The sequence below is a fragment of the Pteronotus mesoamericanus genome, unplaced genomic scaffold (assembly GCF_021234165.1).
Source record: "Pteronotus mesoamericanus isolate MK-2021 breed Mesoamerican mustached bat unplaced genomic scaffold, CSHL_Meso_final scaffold_651, whole genome shotgun sequence".
Taxonomy (NCBI): Eukaryota; Metazoa; Chordata; class Mammalia; order Chiroptera; family Mormoopidae; genus Pteronotus; species Pteronotus mesoamericanus.
The window spans coordinates 22,335,918-22,361,085 of NW_026555325.1; the positions used below are offsets into that span (position 1 = coordinate 22,335,918).

The 25,168-nt window shown below is 36.1% G+C and overlaps 1 protein-coding gene across 2 annotated transcripts in view; it reads right to left on the reverse strand.

Moving 5' to 3' along the window:
* Nucleotides 1–25,168, reverse strand: part of LY75 (lymphocyte antigen 75) — a 138,429-nt gene that overhangs the window by 80,223 nt on the left and 33,038 nt on the right. For both annotated transcript variants that reach the window (XM_054562735.1, XM_054562737.1), the window contains exons 7-22: nucleotides 24,946–25,137; nucleotides 23,378–23,535; nucleotides 21,816–21,926; nucleotides 21,172–21,260; nucleotides 20,858–21,027; nucleotides 18,343–18,542; nucleotides 16,758–16,900; nucleotides 11,137–11,218; nucleotides 10,089–10,157; nucleotides 7,672–7,786; nucleotides 4,318–4,353; nucleotides 3,787–3,962; nucleotides 3,070–3,140; nucleotides 2,723–2,805; nucleotides 1,993–2,132; nucleotides 190–295 (exon numbers count right to left, since the gene is read on the reverse strand). In XM_054562735.1, the coding sequence (XP_054418710.1) occupies nucleotides 190–295; nucleotides 1,993–2,132; nucleotides 2,723–2,805; nucleotides 3,070–3,140; nucleotides 3,787–3,962; nucleotides 4,318–4,353; nucleotides 7,672–7,786; nucleotides 10,089–10,157; nucleotides 11,137–11,218; nucleotides 16,758–16,900; nucleotides 18,343–18,542; nucleotides 20,858–21,027; nucleotides 21,172–21,260; nucleotides 21,816–21,926; nucleotides 23,378–23,535; nucleotides 24,946–25,137 (1,941 nt within the window). The remainder of the gene's footprint in view (nucleotides 1–189; nucleotides 296–1,992; nucleotides 2,133–2,722; nucleotides 2,806–3,069; nucleotides 3,141–3,786; nucleotides 3,963–4,317; nucleotides 4,354–7,671; nucleotides 7,787–10,088; nucleotides 10,158–11,136; nucleotides 11,219–16,757; nucleotides 16,901–18,342; nucleotides 18,543–20,857; nucleotides 21,028–21,171; nucleotides 21,261–21,815; nucleotides 21,927–23,377; nucleotides 23,536–24,945; nucleotides 25,138–25,168) is intronic.

The following is a 25,168-nucleotide window of genomic DNA, read 5'->3' on the forward strand; positions in this document are numbered from 1 at the left end:
CTGACTTACCAAATTACAGATATACTAAATATGTCAATGAATACCTCTTGCTTATCTTACTACCAAGATCATCTTTCACCTACTGTGTAAAAAAAATAGCTTCTAAAACATGTTAATTCTTCTCAGCCTCCCAAAACTAACTTGGCCCCTCAGATCAGAATAAAATATGTTTCCAAAACAATTCTTTACCTTGTTCTCGCTGACTCAACACTGTAGGAAGGGTGCCACCATAGGTGTGACAAGTGTCACTTGCTTCAGAAAATGTGAGAGACTTGGGTTTCATAATTAGAAAACACTGCAAACAAAGAACATACAGGAAGCATAAGATTCTAGACATAGGAAATCTCACATAGGAAATAAATATCTCATCTTTTAGAGGGTTGCTAATTTTTGGCCTAGGAGATATGGAAATTTATAAAGTAGTGCCATAAAAATGTAGATCAACACTCTGAAGCCACTGAAGAGTGGTCTTTGAACTATTTTTTTAAATATCTCTCATTTATTGAGTACTTTCTCTGTGCTAAACAGTTTGTTTAGTATTATCTCATTTAACTCTCACAACTGGGAAAACTGAAGCACAGGAAAGTTAAGCAACTTTACCCATAAGTGAAATAGTCATAAAATGGTATGGTCAGCATTTAAATTATTACATCTGATTTCAAAGTCTGTGTTCTTAATCATCACCTTATATTAAAAAAAACCCTACATTAAAAAAATCATCTCTCTGTTCCTTGGCAGAGTATTTTAATGCAATTTACATTAACTGTTTTAACTTAGTCCTAGTACCTTCGGGGGGGGGGGAGATTTTCCTAATTTAAAAAAATCAAAATATGCCCCCAATATTTTAGCTTGACTACAATTGCCTTCAGCTGTCAGACAAATCTCTCCCTTTTTCTTTTTGATATTATGGTCATGTTAGTGTGGAGTGGTATGTTGCCAAATTGTGTTCTTTGAAATAGTCTACAAAATCTTCTTATTTCAGCTTTCATACAGAATGAAGTGGCCAATGAGATATAAGTCATTCAGTGGCTTCTAGAATACTCTATAGAGAAAACACCATGAATTTGAGCTTGGAAGCTTTATGTTAAGGATGGCAGAAAGGAAAGACAAAAGGACACTGGTTTTGAAGAATTCACAGAGTTTACATATCAAGCCCAGTCTATTTACCTTCAAACTTTTTTTATACATGAGAATAAATATTTTAACATACTGTAGAAATTTTTCTTTTTAGCATTCAAATACATTCAGTAGGACATACATATACCAATATTGATTATACATCTTGAAGAAGAAAATATACAGGGTCTGGCACAAATGACTTCCTTTTTTTATTATAAAATCTTTTATTACAAAATCATAAGCATGAATTCTCTAATGTAACAATATCACACTGAAACTCACCGTATGACATTTTAAGTGAAATTTAAACTTTAAATTATTATACCCACATTATTACCCTACCAACCACACTCAAGATGGCCTTACTTTTGCCGGACCCTGTAGAATGCAACATTTCCCAAACCTATTTAATCATAAATTCCACTTTGGAGGCAAGAACAATTATGAACATTTGGTTAGCATATGCATAGTTCCCAAAAAGTAGTTTGGGAAATGCTTGTCTTATTTGATTGGTAGATGGTGGTTGTATCTTCTCCTTAAGGGATAAAATTTATGAGCCAGAAATTAAGTCAGTTTCTTACTTGCCATAGAGATAGTCTTGACCTCCATGTATCACCATCCATCGACACATCAACTTCAACAATTTAAGTGCTTAGTAGCAAGAGAATAGGAACAGAGTATTTTGAAAGACCTGTGGGCATGACTAGCTTGAGAGTTAACTTGGTTTATGACAGTGTAGAAGATCAGATGAGATACTGAAATATGCGGAGTCTATCTTAGCGGAGTTATTGGATGAGCTGCCATTCTGTCACAAGCTATACAATCACCATGAAAGCAATCATCATTTGCACAATGTAGCAATTCTCTTATTACCTTATTCTGAAAAGTAAGCCAATTCCCAGAGCATTGTGTTTTAGCTGCAGAATCTGGACTATATCTCTCCAATGAAGATACATTATATTTTTCACAGATGAAGGGCAACTTGGTATTACAGTCTATTGGTCTATTTAAGTCTGAGAAATGAAAAGCAGGGTTACTATGGTGAGATTTTCCATTTGGTACACTTTAAAAATGATCCAGTCATAAACAAAATCTCTTTAAATCAATCTTTCCCAAATGTTTGAAATATATTCCTTTCCTTCTCTAGCCATTTATGTTTTCTAGTACTATTCACATCAGTAGGTTATAGTATACCAATATTGCCTATAAAAATGCACACATATGGTGTTACGACCACAGTTACCACACAGTTCCTGGTGGCAGGAAATGGAGTTCAAGAAAGCTAAAGAGGGGAAAAAGGACCTACACTATATTCTAGAACTGCTGCCTGTTTATCTTTTCAAATTTGTCTATATGCTTATTAGTTATGAAAGTGTTGAGTTTATTTCTAACTAATTACTTTAGGATAAAGGAAGTCAAAATAGTCACAGTGAAATGCATCTTTATTTGCATTTGGTATTTGAACTATTGTCATTAGCAATAAATCAGAATAAGATGAAGCTACCAGACACACACTCGAAAGGAAAACAAGATTAAACTAGTAATTGAACCTGAATTTCACATATGACATAATCAAAATGAAAGGATTTGGAATTAATGTTACCGTTAAGCCAGCTCCTGGCAGACATATAGGAACATTCTTCTCCAAACATCACAGGAAAGTGGCGATGCCACATGTGTCGTGAGCTGGGAGAAAATGAGAGATCTGACAACTCAGAATGTAGTTACATGTCCCACTCTGGTGTTTGCTGTAAGTCATTTTAATTCTAAAATTAATGTTATGCCATTGTTTTATACTACTTTATTCTATTAATATGCAAAAGGCCTTGTTTCTCATGTCTAGGCAGTTTATGGATTAATGTTCAAAACTAATTATAAATAATAATCCATTTAATAAAAGGGAATTTGGGACTGGTTCTTTTAAATAACTTTATAAATGATTACACATACTATTTAGAATGATGATCTATTATTGGCTGCTCAGTAGTTCTCACCCACCACTTCTGTTCATCACCAGATATCTGTAAAAACAAATCAGACATCCATCCTTACATGAACTGAGTTTTCTAGGAGAGTTTTGATTGAACCCCATCCCACCATAACCACAAACGACAAACATTTCAGGACATTATGTTACTTTTTTATCTAAATTACCCAAACCAGGTGCTTTTTACCAAAAGAGAGGTTTGAAAACTCTGTATAGTCACAGGCCCTATTTGGCCTACAGAAATATGGTCGCTGTAATTATGGGCATACATTCATTGGACATACAATGTCCTATTGCAACTGATTATAAATTTAAAGATGTACAACTTATTTTTCCTCCCAAATCTATTTTGTGAAGTTAGTTATTATTAGAAATAGAAAGGCAGGTTAACTATAAAGTTAACTTTTAGTAAAAAATGGTAAGGTGTTAGAATAATTTATACTATCTATTGATGCTCATTTAATAAATTGACAGTTATAATTAATCTTGAATATTTTAAAACATTCAGCAATTATATTTAACATTTCTAACAAGAAATGATGAATTTGCATGTTGTTAGGCAAATTTCACTCAAGAGGGATGTTTAACTTTTGTGGAATTCAACAAGACTTTTGAAATTTTTTTAATGGAATAAATATAAAAATAAGAAAAATATTCAAAAATATATTCTTTTGCATTACATTTGCTATTTTGTTTTTGATGGCTTTTAGTCCAACAAAAGATGTTAAAGTGGCCAGGGAGCTGTGATTGCTGGCACAGTACAGGACAGCTTCTTCATAGTTTAAGTGAGGATCAGCAACAAACCAATATTCACTCCCTTCTATTATAACAGAAGGTCCATGAATTCCAGCACGCTCTAAAGGAGAAGAGGAACAGAGTTATGACTGTGTAAACCAAGCTTCACCCTCCAAGCCTGGATTAATGTCCACAACTTTTATAAATTGCACTCCATTTAGATTACTGGTTCTCTCTGGCCAGGGAAATGCCTCTTGAAAGGAACCAAGGACTCCTGAGCCAGTGGTGACTCTGCCACCCAGAGCCACGGAGAAAGACAAACCCACTCTCATGGCCTCATTCCACCACAGCCAAACACCCTCCCTGTCTGGAGACACTTTATCTCACTTCAAGATGTGACAGACAAGAAAACAAACTAAATGTATTATTGAAAAAATAAAGGCAGCTTTGGCTAAATTCCAGTTTTCTTAACTCACCTGGATTGTACCAGTCTGGTGTTTTTGGAGTACGACCTGTATAAGGGAGAAAGTAAGTGGCTTACGGTTAGTGTCCAATTACAGATCACGGCATTCTTTAAGTAAGGGCCTTTAATCTAACTCAAGAGGACTTGCAGTACTGCTGAGGTCTGTCCACTTCTGGCCGAACCATTTCCTTTCATGTTATGATCATTTCAATTTGAATTTTGTGGGGCTTATCCTAAAGCTGTTCTCGCATCAAGAAAAAAGCAGATTTGTAAATATTAATACAGTATTACTAGCAGTTCTCTGTCTTATATCACGGAAGTCACAAAGGAAGACCAGATGGATAAATACAGCTAATAATTAGAAAGCACAATAAGTAAATGAATATTGCGTATACATTACACAGAAGCACTGAGGAATATGATCCAAATTCATCATTGTAGGGTTGAGGTTATTCAGGAACCACTTCTTCATCTAATGCAATTTGAGTAATTGTTCTGTAAACCTGGGTGGGTAGAGTTTATTGTCTCCCAGGCTATCCTGGGAAACGATGTACAATGATCCAGTACTGAACCTTTTGAAAAGGTGAAAGGCAAAACTGGGAGGAAAATAATAAAAATCACCCAGCCTTCCTGGATGGAAACAGAGAACTTTGTATGTTACAAAGAATTCTGGGATTTGAAGCTGGATGGGCCAATAATGTCCAAATGCCCTCAGACCTTTTGTTGTGGTACTTTGATTCAGTTGTTTTAACTCCTTGACCCTCAGCTGTCTACTCTATAGAAAGTGGGACTACTACCTAATGCACAGAGACTGTATAAAGATCAGGTAAAATCAGCCATCTGGAAGCACCACAGTGCCAGGCACAGGGCAGGCTCTTCTCTCTTTTCATTCTGCTTATAGGTCACATTGGTTTCAAGTCAAAGACACAATTTTATGAATCTTAGAAATTACAGGGTAAAATAGCTATTCTTAATTTTGTTGTTGTAGCCTAATACAAAAAGTTGCCTATATATGCAGGGTCTTTGGTTTCGCTCTCGGAGCCAGTTCTCTGTGTGTTAGATAATTTTTACCAATAATGCTGCCAACTAGTTTAAAATACACATAGTTTCTTGTTTGTAATCATGTGTTGGGGGATGCGATATCTAACCTTTACATTTCTTTAAGTTAGTGAGGAAAGCAGAATGCAAAGTAGTTTTTTCATACAAGATTACAAATATGTATATGTGGACAAGGTATCAAAAAATATAAAAATGTTAAATTTGGGTAGTGGTATTTAGGTAATTTTCCTAAAAACATTTCTATGACTCTTACTTTTGCTTTTGTTTTCTCAATTAAAAAAAGAATATATCTCCACACTGATTATGGCTACTTAAAAGTTTTAGGCTGTCCACGGACAACAGTATGGTGATTGCCAGAGAGAAAGGTGGGTGAAGGGAGGAAGAAGAAGGTAAAGAGGGGATAAATGGTGATGGAAGGAGACTTGACTTGGGGTGGTGAACACACAATACGATTTAGAGATGATGTACCCTAGAATCGTATTCCTGAAACCTATATAATTTTATTAACCAATGTCGCCCTGATAAATTCAATAACAATTTTTTTAGATTGCCAAAATCGCTCTTTTAGAGAAGAAGGGACAAATTAGAAGCGGCTGAACAGGTAATAAACAGGCAAGAGATAGAGAAAAGGTATGGTGATTTAGGCTACTTAAGAGGTGAGCTGCTTTAAGAAAACCCAATAATACAGATTAATATGGAAGTGTCAGAGCAAACTTTGGTTGTTCTAATATATAAATAAATTATATATAAAATATAAATTAAAATTTGCATATATCCCCCTCTAACCAGGTGAATGTGACACACTGTAAATTAGAAATTTAGAAACTGTCAAAGGGGAGTTACCATAACATTTAAACCTTGGATCACACAATCATTAATTGCTTCAAATGACTGGGAATGAGCTGAGGCAGGAAATTCTTCAGTTTTTAATTTTGTTTCTGTACAGGGAGAGCAGGGGTGCAATTATTTAGAAGATTTATTTGGTTAATTGGTTTATGTTTGTTACATTGGTCAATTTCCTTCTCTTTTGTCTAAAATAAAAAATATGTATAATAAAGAAAAAATACCCATATGCTCTTTGTAAATATTTCCTGTGGTTACTGGTTTGTCATTTCTAAGGCTGCCGTGGTGTAACTTGTGCGTTCGTGCCATCCCTCAGACAGGAGGCAGCCCCACTTTGCCAGAGAGGGCACGCTCCGGAGGGAGCAATGACACTTGGTGGCATGCTGGTAAACTGCCAGAGTGACGGGAGCATCACGGTTAATGCTTCGAACAAGAGACATCGTTCAAATCAATTACATGTATTATTTACTTCTCTACTTGCTTAAGGGTATCCAAACTGGTTCTCTTTCATTCTTCTTTCAGGTTGAATCAATAATCGGGTATAACTCAGGTACAATGTCTTCTTTGGGAAAACCCCATCAACACACACACACACTTCCCCGTTCCCTAATGGCCTGCCGGTTTGTCTTGGTGAAAGAGGCTTGACAGTTACTGTACCAAAAGTCATCTCTGCAGCTCTTCTAAAGGCAATAGGGTAGCCTTTTTTTTTTAAGGAAAAAGAACATTTTTCTTATAGGCAGTTTCATGATGTAATCTTTGGGTTCTTTGAGAACTTGTGGGAGGATATGCCTTTGGTTTCCATAAATCTGTATACATTCAATTCAGAAGTTCATCTTGGAACTTTCTGTACATTTACCACTAACAATTTCCTATATGTAGTACCTGCTTAAAATAGTTTGGGAGTTAAAATCTTAAGATTTTCCTTAACAGTCCTTGACATTTTCCTAGTTAAAAGCTAAATAAAGGGACATCTATTTATTCTCCTTCCTCTCTCTTTTATCGCCACTCTACTAATCAAACTATTTCCTGAATTTGAACTATATAAACTATTAGCAGCTTTTGAGGTCACTGAAAATTGTTTCTAAATTTTTCAAGAAAATGTTGAAATTTTATTTCCTGATTCTTGCTTCATTTTGTCCTTCATTTTGCATCAAAATAAAAATGATTTGCCCTGCCACATTGCTTCTTTTACTTAATCTTTCATTCTAGGATCTAATTATCCTAAACTAGTCTTAAATTGTATCTTCTATACATAATCTTTTATGATAAAAGTGGAAGGTACCATTGAATTTCAATAATCCAGCCTTCTGAGGGGTAGTAGTCAGGCAGGATGGAGCTTAATATATTAACTTCATCTGCAAAGGCTTTTTAAAATTATAGATTAAAATGTTCTCTTAGGTACTTATGGTTCAGCATTCACAATGTTCACATGAAAAGACTATGAAAAGAAATAACTACCACCTACCTTTTGGAATCTGACACACCCATTCAAGTTTCGTATCACAAGCAAAAGGCCTTAAATAAATAATTTCTCGGTCACTATAGAAATACCAGCTTCTTCGCCACAGCCTCTGTGTGACCTGAAGGAGGAAGAGGGCTGCAGATTATTTTGAGGTTGATTAAGCCCTTATAAAACACTAAACTGTTTTTTTAACTCTATTGTAGCTCCCATACCTAAGATATTTGTTTAATGAATGAACACATGAATGTATACATACAATGTTTAAAAAGTAACAGCCTGAGCAATAGGCTGATAAAGCAACATATAAGAGCATATTGATATTCAAATGCAAATTATTGTTTTTCTCTGTTTTGTTGATATGAAATTGTAAAATTTTGTGCTTTTAAATTTGGAGTAGATCAAGCTAGAAAAGAATATTTGGTTCAGTGGTTTCCAAACACCAGGCTCTGTTAAAGTAGATCTGTGAATAGTGACATAAATGTTTGGCATCAGGAGCACAGGCTCCTTCGTGTTGCTCTGCATTTCTAGGATGTTGCCATCTCCACACTAGGATGGTGCTCTTCAAATTCCAGCCAGCAAGCAAGGAGAAAGGAAAGGGGAGGCATGACCTGGGAGGAGCATCTATCCCTTTATGGGCTGTTTTTTCTTAAGGCCAAGATTCTCGTGGGTACCGTGGCAGGTGAGGTAAGATTCTCCTACAACACTGCCCTGGTTGGCCTTATTCCTGATGCAGATGGCATCAGTGTCTCTTTTTATTTAGTTTTTTTTGGTAGGTTTTTCAATCTTTTCACACATGAGGACTCTACTTACACAGAACATAGTCTATGGCATCAGTGTTGTGGAAACTTCACAAATTTCTCTGAAGTTTTCACCTTTTCATGTGTTATATGGGGAATTCTATAAAGATAGCATGGTACTATACAGTTTATTACTAGAACAGTTACTTTGAAAGTAGTGCTTTCCAGTGGCCTTCTCAGTTCTTTTTCTCAAACTTCCTGTAACATTTCTGGTCAGTTGCCTTCTTGAATCTCTTTCTTGGGCAAAGACATTACCTAGATGTCTCTTTTTTTTCCTCATCTTCTTCCATTTTATGTGTCGGTGATTCCCCCAAATCTACTTCTTGGCCCTTCGATCTTTCATTAATATACGTTTTCCCTTCAATTCCAGTCTCTTGATTTCTACTTCCTGTAGAATATTTCTTACTGCTTGCTTGGATTCAAAATACATAAACTAAAATGCACTATTTTCTCCATAAACCAGTTCTCCACAAACCCCTTCTGACTGTTTCTATAAATGCCTAGTTACACGGCACAGTGACCCCAGACATGTGGGTTTAAATTTTAGTTCTGTGACCACATAAGTTACTCAGCATTGAAATTTCTTCCTTGTAAGACAAATACATTAACAGTACCTACCTCACAAGGCTGCTTAAGCATTAAGGGACATACTCTACCTATGTGACATGCCTAACACTGTGATTAGCTCATGAGTCAGTAAGTGTTAACAGCTGCATTGCCACCCCCTTCGCCATCCTTATTCTCCCATAAAACTTATACTTTGCTCTTGCATAAAACGTGCTTTGCCTTCTATAACCTTGTCATTGTTTGTTTACTTGTGTTATCCCTAAATAGACTGTAAGTTCTGTGAAGACAATGACTCCTTTATACCTTATTGTAACTGTATTCCCAGAGCATCACAGGCTGTTTGCATTTATAACTTATGGAATGAATAAATGACTCAATTTTGCAAAGGAAGATGCCTCCTTTTTTTAATGTCTTTTGGTCCTACCTGTTGCATCTTGAAATCTGTCTCAAGATGAATCTTCTCTTACTGTCTTTGGTTCATGCCAAAAACCTTGGAAACTACTATGTTGCCTACCCAAAATGTACAAAACTCCTTAACCAGGCAACAATTGTATTTCCCAACTTTATTTTCAACAAACAACACCAATTAAAACTTCCTGATCTGTATTCTGTTCCCCTCACTCCTTAGCCTCTCCCTTCCACTCCTACTTTATTTTAGGCCCCTTCCTCATACCATGTCCCTATTAGAAAGCTTTAACCTACCCTTCCCGGCCAAATCCTATCCCTCCTTAAAGGTCCAACTCACAGCCTACCTCTTTCTGGAAATAGACCACAGGAATCATTTCTTCTCCTGAGTTTCATTAGCCCTCTTTAGCCCACTAATTTGGAGCTTATTACTGCATAGCAGTGAGTTTTCTTGAATATGAATTTTATCTTCTCAAATGAAGTGTAATTTAGTTTCTTGAGGGCTAGGTCATGAGTATACTTCTTACCTCCCATTACACCTAATTTCATGCTCCACACAAAAAAGGCACTCACTCCATGGGTCTGTTGCCTACCTGCGTATGGTGCCATATTTGTTTTTAAAATATGCAGATTTTCCAGCATTGTACTGACCTTGACAGCGGCACAGTCCCTGATATCATAATCCTGCTGAAACTCATTTTCCATGATAATAGTAGACACCTGAAAAGACAAGAGAGGTTTGAGAATTTAAGACTGATGTTAAATATTTGCAATTTAGATGTAATTTAGGCAGCTTTAATAACTCAAGTGTGTTCCTATGCCACGGAAGGAAAACTTTCCCGTCTCCTTTATTGTGTGAGGATGCTAAATCATGAGAGGACTTAGAAAATGTCATAATGTCATCAGTTTCCGAACAAAGGAAGATGGTTTTGGAAGTGGAGGTTGGTGGTGTATTATGTTCACAGTTGGAGTCACAGAATCAGGAGCTTGCAAAATATATTTTTTTTTAATATGTGTTGAAATGCTAATTATTTGATGAACTATTCTCAGATATGCTCCAATTTGAAAATGAAAGTCAAGGAATTTTACATTTAGAAAGAACACACAGTGAATTGACACAATGGTAATGTGGAGTGCATATTTAATATTTCAGAATTATCTGCATTTATAAGCGTTACCTAAAACCTCTCTTTAGGATAATATAAACATTTGATATAATATTGAAGGACTTTGTAGGGTTCCCACAAACAAATCATTCCCCCCAATAAAGGTGCTTTCTTTTTTACATAACTCATATTTTTAAATAACTAAAGTCAAAACTTCCCATTTTTTATAATAAAAAAATTAGAAAAAAAAATCAGTTTACTGCCCAAAGATAATCACTATATCTATGTACAATATATCTACATACACCTACATATATCTACATATGTCTATATATCTGTATATATCTGCATCTATATCTATTGGATTATAAAGAGAAAGCCTAAACCTATCTTTATGTTTTAAATAAAAATGAGGTTAGTAACTTGTTTTATCCATACTTCATCTTTGTGAATCTGTTTCCATTTCAATAAAGATGGTTCTGCAAAATTAATGTAATGGTTGTATAGCATGTGGATGTATTATTTAATAATCGACTTGTTATTGAAACAGATACTCTTTCAATATTACCCCAAACAAGAATGTTTAACCTTACTGGTGTATGATCGCTCCATTGCCAGGATCCTTGTAAGTCAGGGCTCCTTTTATTCAAACCTATCCACAGCCAACGCTCGCCACTATGTACAAAGGAAGAGGTAAGGAAAAAACTGAGCACAGCTTTTAGCAAAAATAATTAGCATTTACATGTCTACAATGCTTAGGACAAATAAGTTTATTCAGAAGACCTGTTACTAATTGAAAAGTATAGTTTCAAGCTATATAGAGTCTTCTGAAATGATGAACCCTACAGATACAGTATTTATGGAAAAGTGCCATAATTTTCAAAACTAAATTTTAAGTTATTTCCTTCACATAAAGGCAAAAACTATTCCACTTTGAATTTAAGAGGAAAAAAATGTCTATGATTATCTTAAAATTTTTACTGCAGAGCTTCAACATTAGACAATGTTGTTAGATACAGTTAAATATGACAATGGCATTTCTTTAAGGCATCTGTCTATAACACTGTCAAATATCTTCTCTTTAAAATGTAGAACAAACCATTTGGCTACATTTTTATTAAACAAGATGTTTTAAAATTATTTAATTCCCACAGCCCACTAAATTCAAAGTAAATAAGTATTTTTCTAAAAGCCAATGTATTTGTACAATAAAAAAAAAAGGCCAAACTCCATGGTCTATAGCAGAGCAATATAATTAAACTATCACTTAAGTGATTATATTTAACACTCGTAACTATTATACTTTTATGTACAAGGTATTGAGCTAGGTGCAGTGTTGTTACAGAGAAGTACAAGACCTAATATGTACTCTTAAATGGCATATAAACTAGTCAGGGAGGCAAGATATATGTGAACAAAGAAAATATAAGACTGTTTTTTGAAAGACATCAAATGATATAAAATTTTCACACATTTTAGGCACTACAGAAGTTCAGAGAGAGGCGAGGTCATTGCCACCTGCAGAAAACAATCTGTGAGGTTGGTTGGACAAAAGACAGTCGTCAGAGGACGGCTAACGTTCCTTCTGAGCCATAATCGAGTGTTTACCATGTGCCAGTGTTCTGATGGCTGAGAAGAGGAAGGATAGGATTTTCAAGGAAGAGTATTTACAACAATATATAGAGTCAGAGACATACATAGTAAGTGATTCCTTTTCCTCAATGACATTTATTGGCTCTAGCCAGGGAGATATTGCCAGTGTAAAAAGGAGAGATCTGACCATAAGAAAGTTTTCTCCACCTCCAGCCCAACTTGAAAATATTCTGTAAAATGTACTACACTTTCTAGGCCTCAATAAGTACCGCATTTTCCACATAAATTTTTTGTGATGCTCGTTTCTTTCCATACAATTTAACCTTCTGATTGCATAAGATATGTATGATCAGTACATATAAGTGTATGTTATATATAACATACCATATACGTAACACATATTAGAGAAGGGGTATGATCAAAATCTAAAATTAATCCTTACTCTCAAGCTCAGTAGAATATGTAGAATGTATGGAATGTACGCTACAAGAGCACTGGGAAATACAAGAAACCTGCACTTAAAAAATTTGTTAGTAAATCAAAGGCTAGAGCAAACTTAGTTTTAAATTTCTTACTTTTTAATAAAATAATTGCTTTTCTTTATTTCTTTACTCAACAGTCCCTTGTATTTTAATATCAATATGCACCTTTTCATCTTTTCAACTCCAAGCTTTTCAACTTCCTAAGATGGAACATCAGGACTGTTCCCTTTCAGTTGTATTGTTCCAAAGAGAAAGATCACCAATTTGTAGACTTAAGAAATTCCCAGTGGACACAATTAAGCCCAGTTTGAATTCAGCAGCCGTAAGAGGAATGTGCAGTTTGTGTCTGCAACTCATCAGAACTTTCTTAGAGGCTTCCATATTATCCTACCTCCTGATTGTTGGATATCTAAAACACAGGGTCAAGATAATTTCCATATATGGTATAATTAAACTTAGATAGCTAAAGTAATAGGGAAGTTCAGTTTTGGGCAATGTTTGCAGAATTTTGTGTTGCCCTAAAATAATCATTAGGTAGTTTATCTTCTTTACACAATCAACAATACAACTAGAAAGGGATTAAAGATCATTTGTCAAAGATGCTAGAGCTCTGTTCCCAACCTGTCCACCCAGTTATCTCTTGGCTCCACTTTTTCCCACTCAGAAACCTCTGCCTTCACGCCCATTTCTGCCTCCTCAGCAGCGCCGCGAGAGCAGTTTCCTAAGGAGCGGAGTTCGCCCTATTGTCCACGATTTCTAATCTTCACTATATTCTGAGATCAAACTTCCTTTTAACCCAGACATTTATTGTTTTCAGCTGCCATTTCAAGAGATACATTCATGTGTTATAAATATAGAAAATAGTAGCTACTTGTGTTTTTTTCTGTGTGATAAGAGGTGGAAAATATCCTCAATTATAGCTTATTTCTGGTTTGACCTGCTTTATCTGCAGGCAGATAAAAAGAAGAAATTGGAAATCGCATTAATCATTGCACACTATTAACGTGGATTTTAGAAACTTTGAGGAAGAAATGATCATAACTAGGGAATCAAATCAATTGAAATTTGATCTCTCTTTATAAATTTCTTCTACTCAGAGCACTAAGTACATGGTTTAAGGCCCTTTGGTTAAGAAGGCATTGCACAGAAAGTTACTATGTGTATTTGTGTTAACATTTCCACTCTCAATCAAATTTCATGCTGCATCTGAATCCTAAGGAAAATAGTATCTCAGCCCTAACCTCCAATAAATACTATGTGATGAGGATGCTTAGTTTGCAAAGCCCTAGGTTTATGTCTAAATCCATTCATGCCACATCACAGGAGGTGGTGCACATAGCAGCAATGGCATTGCAAACAAGGCTTTCTTCTCTAATCCTATGGCTATTTTTGCTCTTCAATGGCTTTCCCTGGTAGGTTGCTATAAAGAGTTGCAAAGATCTTAGAGTCTTAATAACTTGGTATACCATGAGTCCTTTTCTCTAAAATAAAAATAGGGGTGTGCAATGTAGACTGTGAGAAGTATAGCAGTAATCTGACTTCACTCCTTGGCATGCAATACAATTCAGGCAATGGGCATATTTCTGAGAAATGTCAATTCCTACAATAAAAAGCTATGGTGTTCAGAGAGTACGCTTTAGAATCATTTTTTCTGATATAAGTAGGTTTGCTTCCCTCCCTTCCTTCAAGCCATGGTCACGATGTTGCTTTTAGAACATGCTGCCTTTCTAAGTATAGCATTGGCAAATGATATTTTTATTAATGGAATGCATAAGCAGACAACACAGTCTGCTTAATATGGCATTGTGTTAGCTGCTGGGATAAAAGGGCAATAAAATATAGTTTCTATGAGTGAAAAGATTATGGTGATATGTTTTCTTGTGCTTTTTCTGTTTTCTAAATTCAATATGCATTATTTCTGTGATCAGAAAGAATTAAACATTGTACATCCTGTATTACACTAAATGTTAACTGTTTATAAATGGGAGCTGGTAATTTTTATTACCATTTTTAACCTACTACCAAGGTTGTGGGGAGTAGCTAAGAAACACTCATCTCAAAAAGAAACTAAGAGTTAGTATATGCAAATAAACTTAGGTTGGTCTGCAATGAAATTCTGTACATTAATTTCTAATGCTAGAAAATATATTCTAGAACACCTGAAATTCTATAATAGATGCTTAATAAATGAATGAAACACAGGTATTTTTTTTTACATCAGGTTCCTAGCACATTGTCGTTAAACTTTCTTTAATGAGGAAAACACAATAGTGGGTATGTTAACACATATCTAGAAAAAGTTCAAACAGTTAGAAAATCACTCAAAATTTTATCTCCCAGAGGCAACAATGATTTTTTCTGATGCATTTTTGCAGTCTACACTTTAATGTAAATAGTATTTTTTTACACTTTTATAATTTGCTTTTCCCACCTCTAAATATATTATAAATATTTACATGTTATAATACTATTTTTAAAAAATCTTAGGGTACAGGGAATAATCCCCCAAAACGATCAACAATAGTAATGATAATAGAGGTCTTTAGCTTTTTATCACTTGCATGGAAATGCATTTAATGTCTAATCATTAAGTATAATATGGCTATTGGTTGAGCTGCTCTTCTATTCTTAATAATAATCTATATAATAATTACGTCAACTAAATATGTTAAGTGTATGATATATTTATATATTAAGCCAGAAATCAATAGTGAATTCTACCAGATGCATTTTCAGAGCCTATTAAGATGATCATAGGATATTTGCCTTAATATATAGACCCAACCTTACATTCTTGAGAGAAATCCTAAATTGTCAAGGTGTGTTATACCGAGGTATTATAACATAGTGAGTCAAGAATGTGGGCTCTAATGGAGTCAACTATTAGATCCTTCCCCTATAGCTATATAACCTGGGACAAGGTTTACTTCTCTATGTTTCTGTCTTCTCTTTTAAATGTAATGGGCATAGTAACAGTACCTGCCTCATAGGTTGTTATAAGGATTAAATGAGCTAATAGAAAGAAAACACTTAGGACATTATCTGGCAAATAATAAGCATTATACAAGTGTTTGTTATTATATAAGCTGTTAGTACTTACATTTTTAAGTCTAGTCATGAGGCTGGTCTGTAATTCTTTGTGCTATTGTTGACAGAGTTTGATATCAGAATTAGATCAATTTGTGAAAAAAAAACTGGATGCTTGTATCAGTTTCTTTGTAATGGAATATAAGCTCTTGCTTTTACTATTGAAAAACTGTACATGGTAATGATCTCTTTTGCAAAATGTGAAGGAATTCATGTACAGAACTACGGAGTTCCCATTTGTCTCTTGAAAGGTATCCTTTGTCAACTTTTTCAATTTCTTTCATGGCTATTGGATTATTGGGTTTCTATTTATCAAATCATGGGAATTGACTGTGGGAGTGGGAGAGATGGGCAGAGGAGGGCAAAGGGGGAAAACTGGGACTAAGAAAATAAAAAAATCTCAAAAAAGTTTTTTTAAAAAGGTAGAAAAGAATTTGTGTTTCTCTAGATAGTGTTCATTGAATAATTGTATGTATAATAGTATAAGATTACACATAGCATTCTCACCAGTTAAACATTTTCGTTATGAAATGGATTTTATACTCTACTCAGGATTCACTTTAACTATGTTTTCTTTTTTATTTTCATGGTTTAATCATCAAGAGATTTTTTTTTCCCCTCTACATTCTAGTCTCAGTACCTTTGCCTATATTCTGTTTTCTCTGGTTCCTTTTCCTATCCTAACTTTCAAAATATTACCTTATCTTCCAAGAACATCTTTCTTCATAACATTTTTCCCAATTAAGAAATCCTCCCAGAAATCCTTTCTCCCTCCTCTGAATTCCCATCACCGCCCTCCCCCCCTTACCTATGTGCTAGATGATCCACTGTAATTCTCTTATCCCCACGTTTGGACTTTACTCTGCTGTGAAAAGGGTGGGGCCTCTGTCTCTCTCATCTTTGAATCCCTCATAGTATCTTACACACAAAAAAGCTTGATGTTCAACGATGCTAAGTACTGAATGACCCATTTTAGATAATAAAACACGTCAATTCTGAATATCTAGCAGACATCCAATTTAGCACAGAAAATCTCATTCTAAACCTATTACCTGAACTGGTCCATTAAAAAGTGAAGAAATTCCTTTATTTCATTCTCATGATGGAAGCTAGGAAGGTGTCCTCCAAGCGCTTGACAGAATCTCTCAGCTTCTTCCCAGTTCCTTTTTCTTACAATTCTTTCTATATGAAATATCTTAACAAAACATAGTATTAATTTGTTTTCTGGTATAATCATAAAATATTCATAATTTAAAAATCAATTGCAGAAAAATGTAATGGGCCCCTGAAATGGGTTCTTACAGGCATAATGAAGATGTGGGTAAATGCACATATACTGTCACAGACTGAAAGTGTCACTAAAGGCCAGCGCAGGTGCTAGCCACTGTTGTCAGAGGGATGATCTTCCTCAGGCTAGAGAACTGCTCCAGTAAGACACAATGCTCTCCTGCATTTCTAGGACCCAGAGAGATCAACTGAACCAGCAGATGAGGTTTGTAAAGGATGCTTATGAATGACCTCAGAGGAGACTTCTGCAGAGAAATGTGCTAACAATATAATTCTGAACATAATACACTGAAATCTGCACATGTAAGTACAGAACTGCTTTCTGATATAGAAGAATCAAAGGGCAGGCTGCACTGATGTGCAAAAACTGACAGAGGGTGGCAAAACAAAATGTGCCACTTAGGACTGTTTCTTTGGCTTGCGATGACTAATTTTATGCCAAAAGAACAATAATCACTGCAAAATAAGAAGAGGAGGAGCACATGACACATTGGTAGACTGAATTATTGGCCCTGATTTTTCAGTTCCCTGTGATATTACATATATATATATATTCTTGCTACGGCCTTTCCAGTGAGTGAAGTACACTTCTCCGTATAAAATAGTCTTGGGGCTCCACCATGGGACTTGCTGTGATCAATGGGATATCAATGGAGGTAAAGTGACTGGAGGCCTGAAATGGGCTTACACACCAGGGCTTGCCTCTCAGGCCCCACTGGTTGACTGTGAGAAGAACAAGCCCCGGAGAACTGCTGCCCACTCAGCCTGAGACCCAAACTGAAGGATAGCCTGGAGCCTGGCACAGTGAACCCACTGTTAATAGCAGAGCTAACCATTCCAGCCCAAGGTCTGCCCATCAAACTGTATGTGATCTGGAGATCTGTGAACCTGAGGTTAAATATTTTTTGTCATAGCCCCTGAATTTTGGGGTGTTACGTAATGATTTCCTTGTGGAAACAGTTAACTGACACAAACCCTAAAATAATCTTTTTTTACATTGTAAGAAGTGATAGACCTCTTCATGTGATAACAAGAATTAGAGGGATATAAGAATCATAAGCAAAGTTTCAGCATGGCATGAAGCTCACCCACTTCCCAGGATGAAAGAGCCCTAGGAAAGACCCAGTTCTGCCCCTGGCCCTGCTCTTTTGGGTAAGGCATGAGGTGATGTGGGAAGAGCTGTCTGATACCAGAGATGCAATGCTGCCCTCCTTGACAAGAACTCTGTGCTCCCAGCCACTCTGGTAGGTTACATACATGTCTTGGGAGGAGTATAATTTGCACAAGGACATGGAGTTGGGTCGTAGATAAATAACTTTATTGAGGGATCAAGTGAGAATGTTACATTACCTTATAGCAAGAAAGACCCGTGGGGAAACTATGCCAGCCTTCGGGACAGGGGTCTTCAGGCTTGGGGGTGGCTTCTTCAGGCTCTGCAGGCCCACTGGTTTTCTTGCAAATTGAAAGTGCTCTGAAAGTTTTGCAGTCTTTTACCTGCCACTTTCCAAGGGGCTCTTCAGTAGTCATAGCTACACACCCGCCTCGAGAAGCTGGGGTTAAGTGGGAAAGTTTAATTAAAAAGTACACTTTCAAATTTAAAGTCCACACCATTTCCAGTGCCTCTACTCTTTATGTGAGCCAAGGTGGAGAGAGAGAATAGGAAAGAAATGTGTTATTCATGATAATAATGATGACGTGATGGTGGCAATGGTAATAGAGAGGAGTGTTTGCTACTTGCCAGATGCTATTCTAGGTGGAGTCAATGGATTGAATCCTCACAGAAAAACCTACAGAGTGGATTCTGTTGTCATACTGGGTACAGTGAAGATTAGTGACTTGTCTAAGGTCACGTGTTAGTAAGTGGTTGCTCTAGGACTGGAATCAGATGGTCTGTGTGCAGAGCTGTACCCTAAACCACTATGCTACTCAGGAAAGCCTCAGTGGTTCATATTAGCTTTGAACCACTTCGAACAGGTTTTTTTTTTAAAGCTTCACTTGAGGACATGCTTATTGATTTTAGAGAGAGAGAAAGGGAAGGGGAGGGAGAGGGAGGGAAACATCTATATGAGAGAGAAACATCGACTCATATGCGTCCTGACCAGGGACCAAACTCGCAACTTAGGCATGTGCCCTGACTGGGAATGGAACCCGTGACTTTTCAGTTTTATGGACTGATGCTCCAATCAACTGAGCCACACTGGCCAGGGCCACTTTGAACAGTTTTTAAGCAACTTTGTGTACCTCAAAACAAAACTCATACAGATTCAGAGCCAAAGGAAGGGCTGGTATATAATAAAGGTAGGAGAGGTATATGTGTCTACTATTAATTTTATGGCCGCCAGAATTTTATTTATTTACAAAAACATTAAAAGGCAGTTTGTATTATCAGATACATCTGGTAAGAATAAGTGACTTGCCCGCAGTCACAGTTAGTGAGTGGGGGAGTCAGGACTCAAACCCAGAGTTGTCTGGGGAAGTGCCATGCTTCCGTTCCATTACACCTCACTGCATGAAGTGGGCAAGAGACAAGAACGTACATCCGACACAATGAGGACAACTTCTGTTCCACCAAACAGAAGCCACATGGGCTCATGTCTCACACTTACACATGGACAGCAAGAGGGACAAGGACCTGGGGAGAATAATGCTGTGTTACCCTGGATGAAAGAGCTACTTTTCTCCGGTTCTACCTCCTACCCATGGCTTGCCCATGACAGACAAAGCTGGCTGGAGCTGGGCGTAATAATGGTAAAAAGAGCTTCATGTCAGGCTTTCTGGCTCCGGGAATGACAGAATAGATATTGTGGTTATGTCCTGAGCACCTCTCCAAACACTGAGGCTTATCTATAAAGAATGTGACACTGGTTCTAAGACATCTGAGTGTCTATAAAAGAAATCACATGTGTTTTACATATTACAAAATTTTAATTTAAGATGAGATTTCACCAGGATTAACATCTGTATCCTCCATTTTATATAAGTAAAAAGATGACTTTGTTATCAATGCCGCTCACATTTATGATGATGACCATGTGTTATAAATTTTGTGGGCATTCTCTATTTCAAATATTGTATTTAAAGATATACTCACATGTTTTAATTTCTGTGTTATGAAAATTGGTCTTCATAATCACATTATACAGATAAAAGAAAATGTTAATAATTCAAAGGGAAAAAAGTTGGATCCTTTATAATTGCTGCTTTATACAAAGCCAAAATTCTCTAAAAACATTGAATTAGAAATCAGGAGATCTGGATTAGAGCCATTGAATAACCAGGTAACTTCTGTCAAGTAAATTACTTTTCTAAGCCTCTGTTTTCTCAAATCTGAAAACAGAAGGGACTTCTGAGGTCCTCTGAATTACATGTTCTGCTTCTAAGTCTAATTACAGTCAATGCTTTAGGCTAGTTAAAGGAGGATGAACTAACTTTCAGAATAAATAACACCTACACTATATTGCCTACTTAATCCTTGCCCATTGAGGATAATAGAAGTAAACACATTTAATTTTGAGAAAGAAATTAAGAAGCAGAGAGATGAAAATACAATGCGCTTCACAATGAAGCTTCTAGATTCTGCTTGAGACTTATATGGAACAGAATAAACAATTTGCACTGACGGCTCTAGCTCTATGCCATTAGAAGGTGGTTTCTGAAAACTGAGTTTTCTAGCTCCTTTCATTGGGCTATTATTCCCAAATAATAAGGAAGACATAGTCCCTGCTTCTGTTTATGGTCCCAAGATTCTAGTCTCGAAGACTGTAATTTCCCTCACATTTCAAAAGTAAGTAAAGAACACATTTGGGAGGGAGGCTGCATTTCACAAGTCACTGTAATCTATTACCCTAAAGGCTAAGACACTCACCTGGCTCAAGAAAACGCCAGTTGGAAAAGGTTACAGACCGCTTTACTCCACCAACACTTGCCCAACTATACTCTCCTTGTGAATCCACATCTCTCAGGCCAGTCCAGAAGTATTTTCCTGGAGATTTAGTATACTTTCTAATCATATCATTCAGGTATTCTTGCTCAAATCTACAAAACAAGAATCAAGTTAGTAGGTATTTTTACAATGACTGAATTACTATATATATATATATAGTAATTTTCTTAGGAAGGTTATTTAGCAGAGGAGGCCAGAGTTAAAGTTCACCGGTACATGTTTACGGATGGTCATACCTGCTAGTTATAGTCAGATTACAGTGGGTTCCGAAAGGGACCTCATCCTTGTAAATCTTGTAACAGTTTTCTCCATGTCTCTGCCAGCCCTAAATCAAAGCAGAAATACTGTCACACTGCCTTCCAGATCTGATGATGCCCCCCTCTGACAATCGAGGTTCTGCTAACACCTCACAATTATGGAAATTAAGGATGTGGCCCATAAATTCTTACACATGATAAGGGCGGGGTACAATTTCCTAGATAACCTCCACAAAGACTGTGAGCCTGTGCCAGACGGAGGGTGTCTTAGTTCTCTTTAGCTTCAGTGCCTACCTCATCCTAAGAGTATAATGTTGGTTGAATTATTTTTGAACAGGAATAATATAAGTAAAGGAAGTAAAGATATCAGCATTGAGGAGAGTAATCATATATGTTTTTATAGAAATTAACAAATAGGGAATGCTTTTTCCTGTAACTGTGTTTTCTTCTGTAAGAACATTGATATGCTATGATTCACGGTACTCTGGCTTGCTTTAATGTAAATGAACAGAAGCTAGTAGTTCTTCTATTTTCCAGGTCTGAATTGCTGAAGTCTCAATTGCCATCCTTTACCAAGAAGGTATAATACTACTCAGAAAAATGTATGCAGGAGTTTTACATACCTCATCTGGAGGACACATCTTATCAGATCTTGCATCACTTATATTTTCTCCCTTTTTCTTACATACGTATTTAAGTTTCTCTTCACATGATTGGACTTTCCACTGACCTAGCTTTTGAAAAATAGAAAAAAATTTCCACAAGAGATATCATTTCCCGTATATTTAGAATTGAACTCTTACTTGTTTTAAGTCAGGATAGTTTATTCTCAGAAAACTATAGGGGACCGGGGAAGAGGAGTAGAAAGAGAGGGATAGGGAGAGAATGAATGTAAGTGAATGATGAAACCTAAGGACATACTCCTAGAAAGTGCTACCCAACCAGGCTGCTTTATTTCAGAATTACCTCAAGGTAAAAAGGTGGATGAATTTCGTTTTCTTATAAGCGCCAAAATAAAACCATCAAAGGATAGAAGTTGGAGAGAGAAGGACTCAGCCTGCAGATAGCTACCCATATTCTAGTCTTCTTCCACATGCCATGGCCAAAATTGGCCCCATGGGTTTAAAACCTTTGAGCAGGTCAACTAACGTCCCTGTCTGTTTCCTCACATGTAAAATGACGATGGTTAGGACAGCTACACTCCAAGAATTCTAGAACTAAAAATTTCTTAAAACTCTACCGCAGCTTCAACTTAAAAGTTCTCTCTTCCAAATATATTACTTACACGTATTTTGCTTAATTGAATAATCCATTTTGCTTTCTTCCGATTAAATTTTAGTAAGTCAATTGTGATTAGGTTTCTGAGAACTGAGTTTTCTAGCTGGGCACTGGAATGCTGCCTAGGTATGCTACCAGTTCACTCTAGCCTATGAGGAGCCATTTCTACTTCTGACACTCTTCTAAAGACATCTTAGATATCCTTTCAAATAGTACACCGAATGTGACAATCTTCTAAATTAATCTTTGACAACTTTCTAAATACATCTTTACCCTTGAAACACTTCTAAATACACATACCATTGATCGCTTCCACTTAACTCTCTCTAGAAGTTTGGATGACATAATAGCATCCTAAATAATCAAGAGTCCACAGGAAAGTGATACAAACAAAATACAGAGGTACATACGTCCTTTCTGCTCAAGACATAGCTTATTTTAAACTCTAAACTAAAGCATGTTCAATAAATGTTTGAGCATTTTATAGGAGTAAGATGTTCTCTGAACACGCTAGACCTAAATTTTAATAAAAATATTTTATTTCTTAAAGTGGGATTGATGTGAAGCTTGATCTGAATGTGAATTCAGATGATGAGATTTTTCAGAATGACTCATGTTAAATATCACACTGAGGAGAGAAAGCATCTTATTAGATCGAATCTGGCACAAGAATCTGAGTTTCAAAAGGATCCTTTTGATCTGTTTCAGATCAGAGCAGATAACTAACGCTTAGACAGAAAGTGAATTGCTTATTTAGTCATTGTTTTATTTACCTTTTTTCAGTAGCTACCAGAAAGAGAATCTACAAGGTTCTTGCCTTTTATTTTCTTTTTAGCTTATATACAAACATACTCACCAAATATTGCATTATTATTAGAATATAAATAAACTCCAGGAGGTTTCTTACCTCTCCTAAATAGGAAACACAGTTGGGAGTCTTATTGTAGGGAACATTTGGCTCATTCTTATCCCAATATGTTAGAGTAACTTCAGTACCGTCTGACCACTGAAAAAAAGCTGGTGTATTTATGTTCCTAAGACCTGTCCATGTTTCTTCTTTGGTATCTAAAAGAAAAATGTTTTACTTGTTTGATTTTACTCAATTAATACAATACACATTTCAACGTGTATATTGTTATTGACTTTTATATTTTGATTTCAGGTTTTAAGAACCTTGATGGTATTCTTTTTTTTTTTTCTTTTAAGGTTTTAATTCAGAAGATGGTATTCTTTTTTTTATTTTTTTTAATTTAAGTATAGGTGGTATACAATCTTATATCAGTTATATTAGTTTCAGTTGTACGATATAATGATTTGACTTTTAAAAAAAAGATTTTATTTATTTTTAGAGAGTGGGGAAAGGATAAAGAGAGGGAGAAACATGTGCGAGAGAAACAGCAATAAGTTGCGTCTCTCATGCCCCCAAGTTGGGACCTGGCCTGCAACTCAGGCATGTGCCCTGACTGGGAATCAAACCAGCAAACTATCAGTTCACAGGTTGACGCTCAATCCATTGAGCTACACCAGCCAGGGCTGATTCGACATTTTTATACCTTACAATGAGATCACCCCACTAAGTCTAGTAATCATCTGTCACCGTGTAAAATTATCACAATATTATTGACTATATTCCCCTTCCTCTTTTTACTCATTCCCCCACTCCCTCCCTCTGGTAACCATCCCTTTGGAATTCTTAATTAACCTGTTAAAATGCTAATGAGTTAGGCAGGCTGAGTAATGAGGGCTTTTCAGATCCCTCATGCAGGTAGAGCACACAGGTGGAACAGCTGTACTCTGACCTGTATGTAGGCTGAGTGTTTCCGATATCTGGGTTACACAATTCTTGTTTTATGAGGAATCATAAAATTATACAGATACACTCACAGATACTCTAATTAGAATAAGAATATTGTTCCTCACTACTCTGGAATGAATATGAGCATGTGCTACTTCCCCAGGTAAAATAATTGACACCATGCTGACAACAGAATAGGTATCTACTATTAGCTATTATTATTAGGGAATCCTATGAGGAGGTTATAATACTGGCAGTGCAATATATCTTTGTTCTTCAGTCTTTAGCTTTCAAATAATTACAAAAGTAAAATAATCATCACTTAAGTGTTTGGAGAACTTAAATAGAATTTGGCTTATGAGAAGAGAAAAATTATTCAATCACCTAGCTACCAATGTAGCTATTTAAATTTGTATGTTAATTAAAATTCAATAAAAGTAAAAATTCCATTCCTCAGTTGCCCTAGCTACATTTCAAGCGCTCCAAAGCCACAGGCGGCAGATGGCTACCATACTGGATGGCAGGGATTATGGGACAGTTCTATGATCGCAGGAAATTCTATTGGACGGTGCTGATCTACAAGGATCAAGTGTAAGCTTTTCATCCCCGCTAAGTCTGAAAAGAGCAAAACTTTAATAAAATGTTTTAAACCTCTCAAATGGGATATTTTAAGAACCTACCTCCATTATGGAGTTTTGTCACAACCACTTCCACATCTGCTAAAGAATGAATGCTGATGAGGTCACTGCCGAAGGCTTTGCATTTCGTATGGGCTGTGTCCCAGGAATCGCTTTCATTCACCAGCAAATAGCAAAATCCATTATTTGGCAGCCAGTCTGCATCACACCGGGTATCTGAATATGTCCAAATATCTAGGAGAAAAGCAGTTATTTATATTCCAGT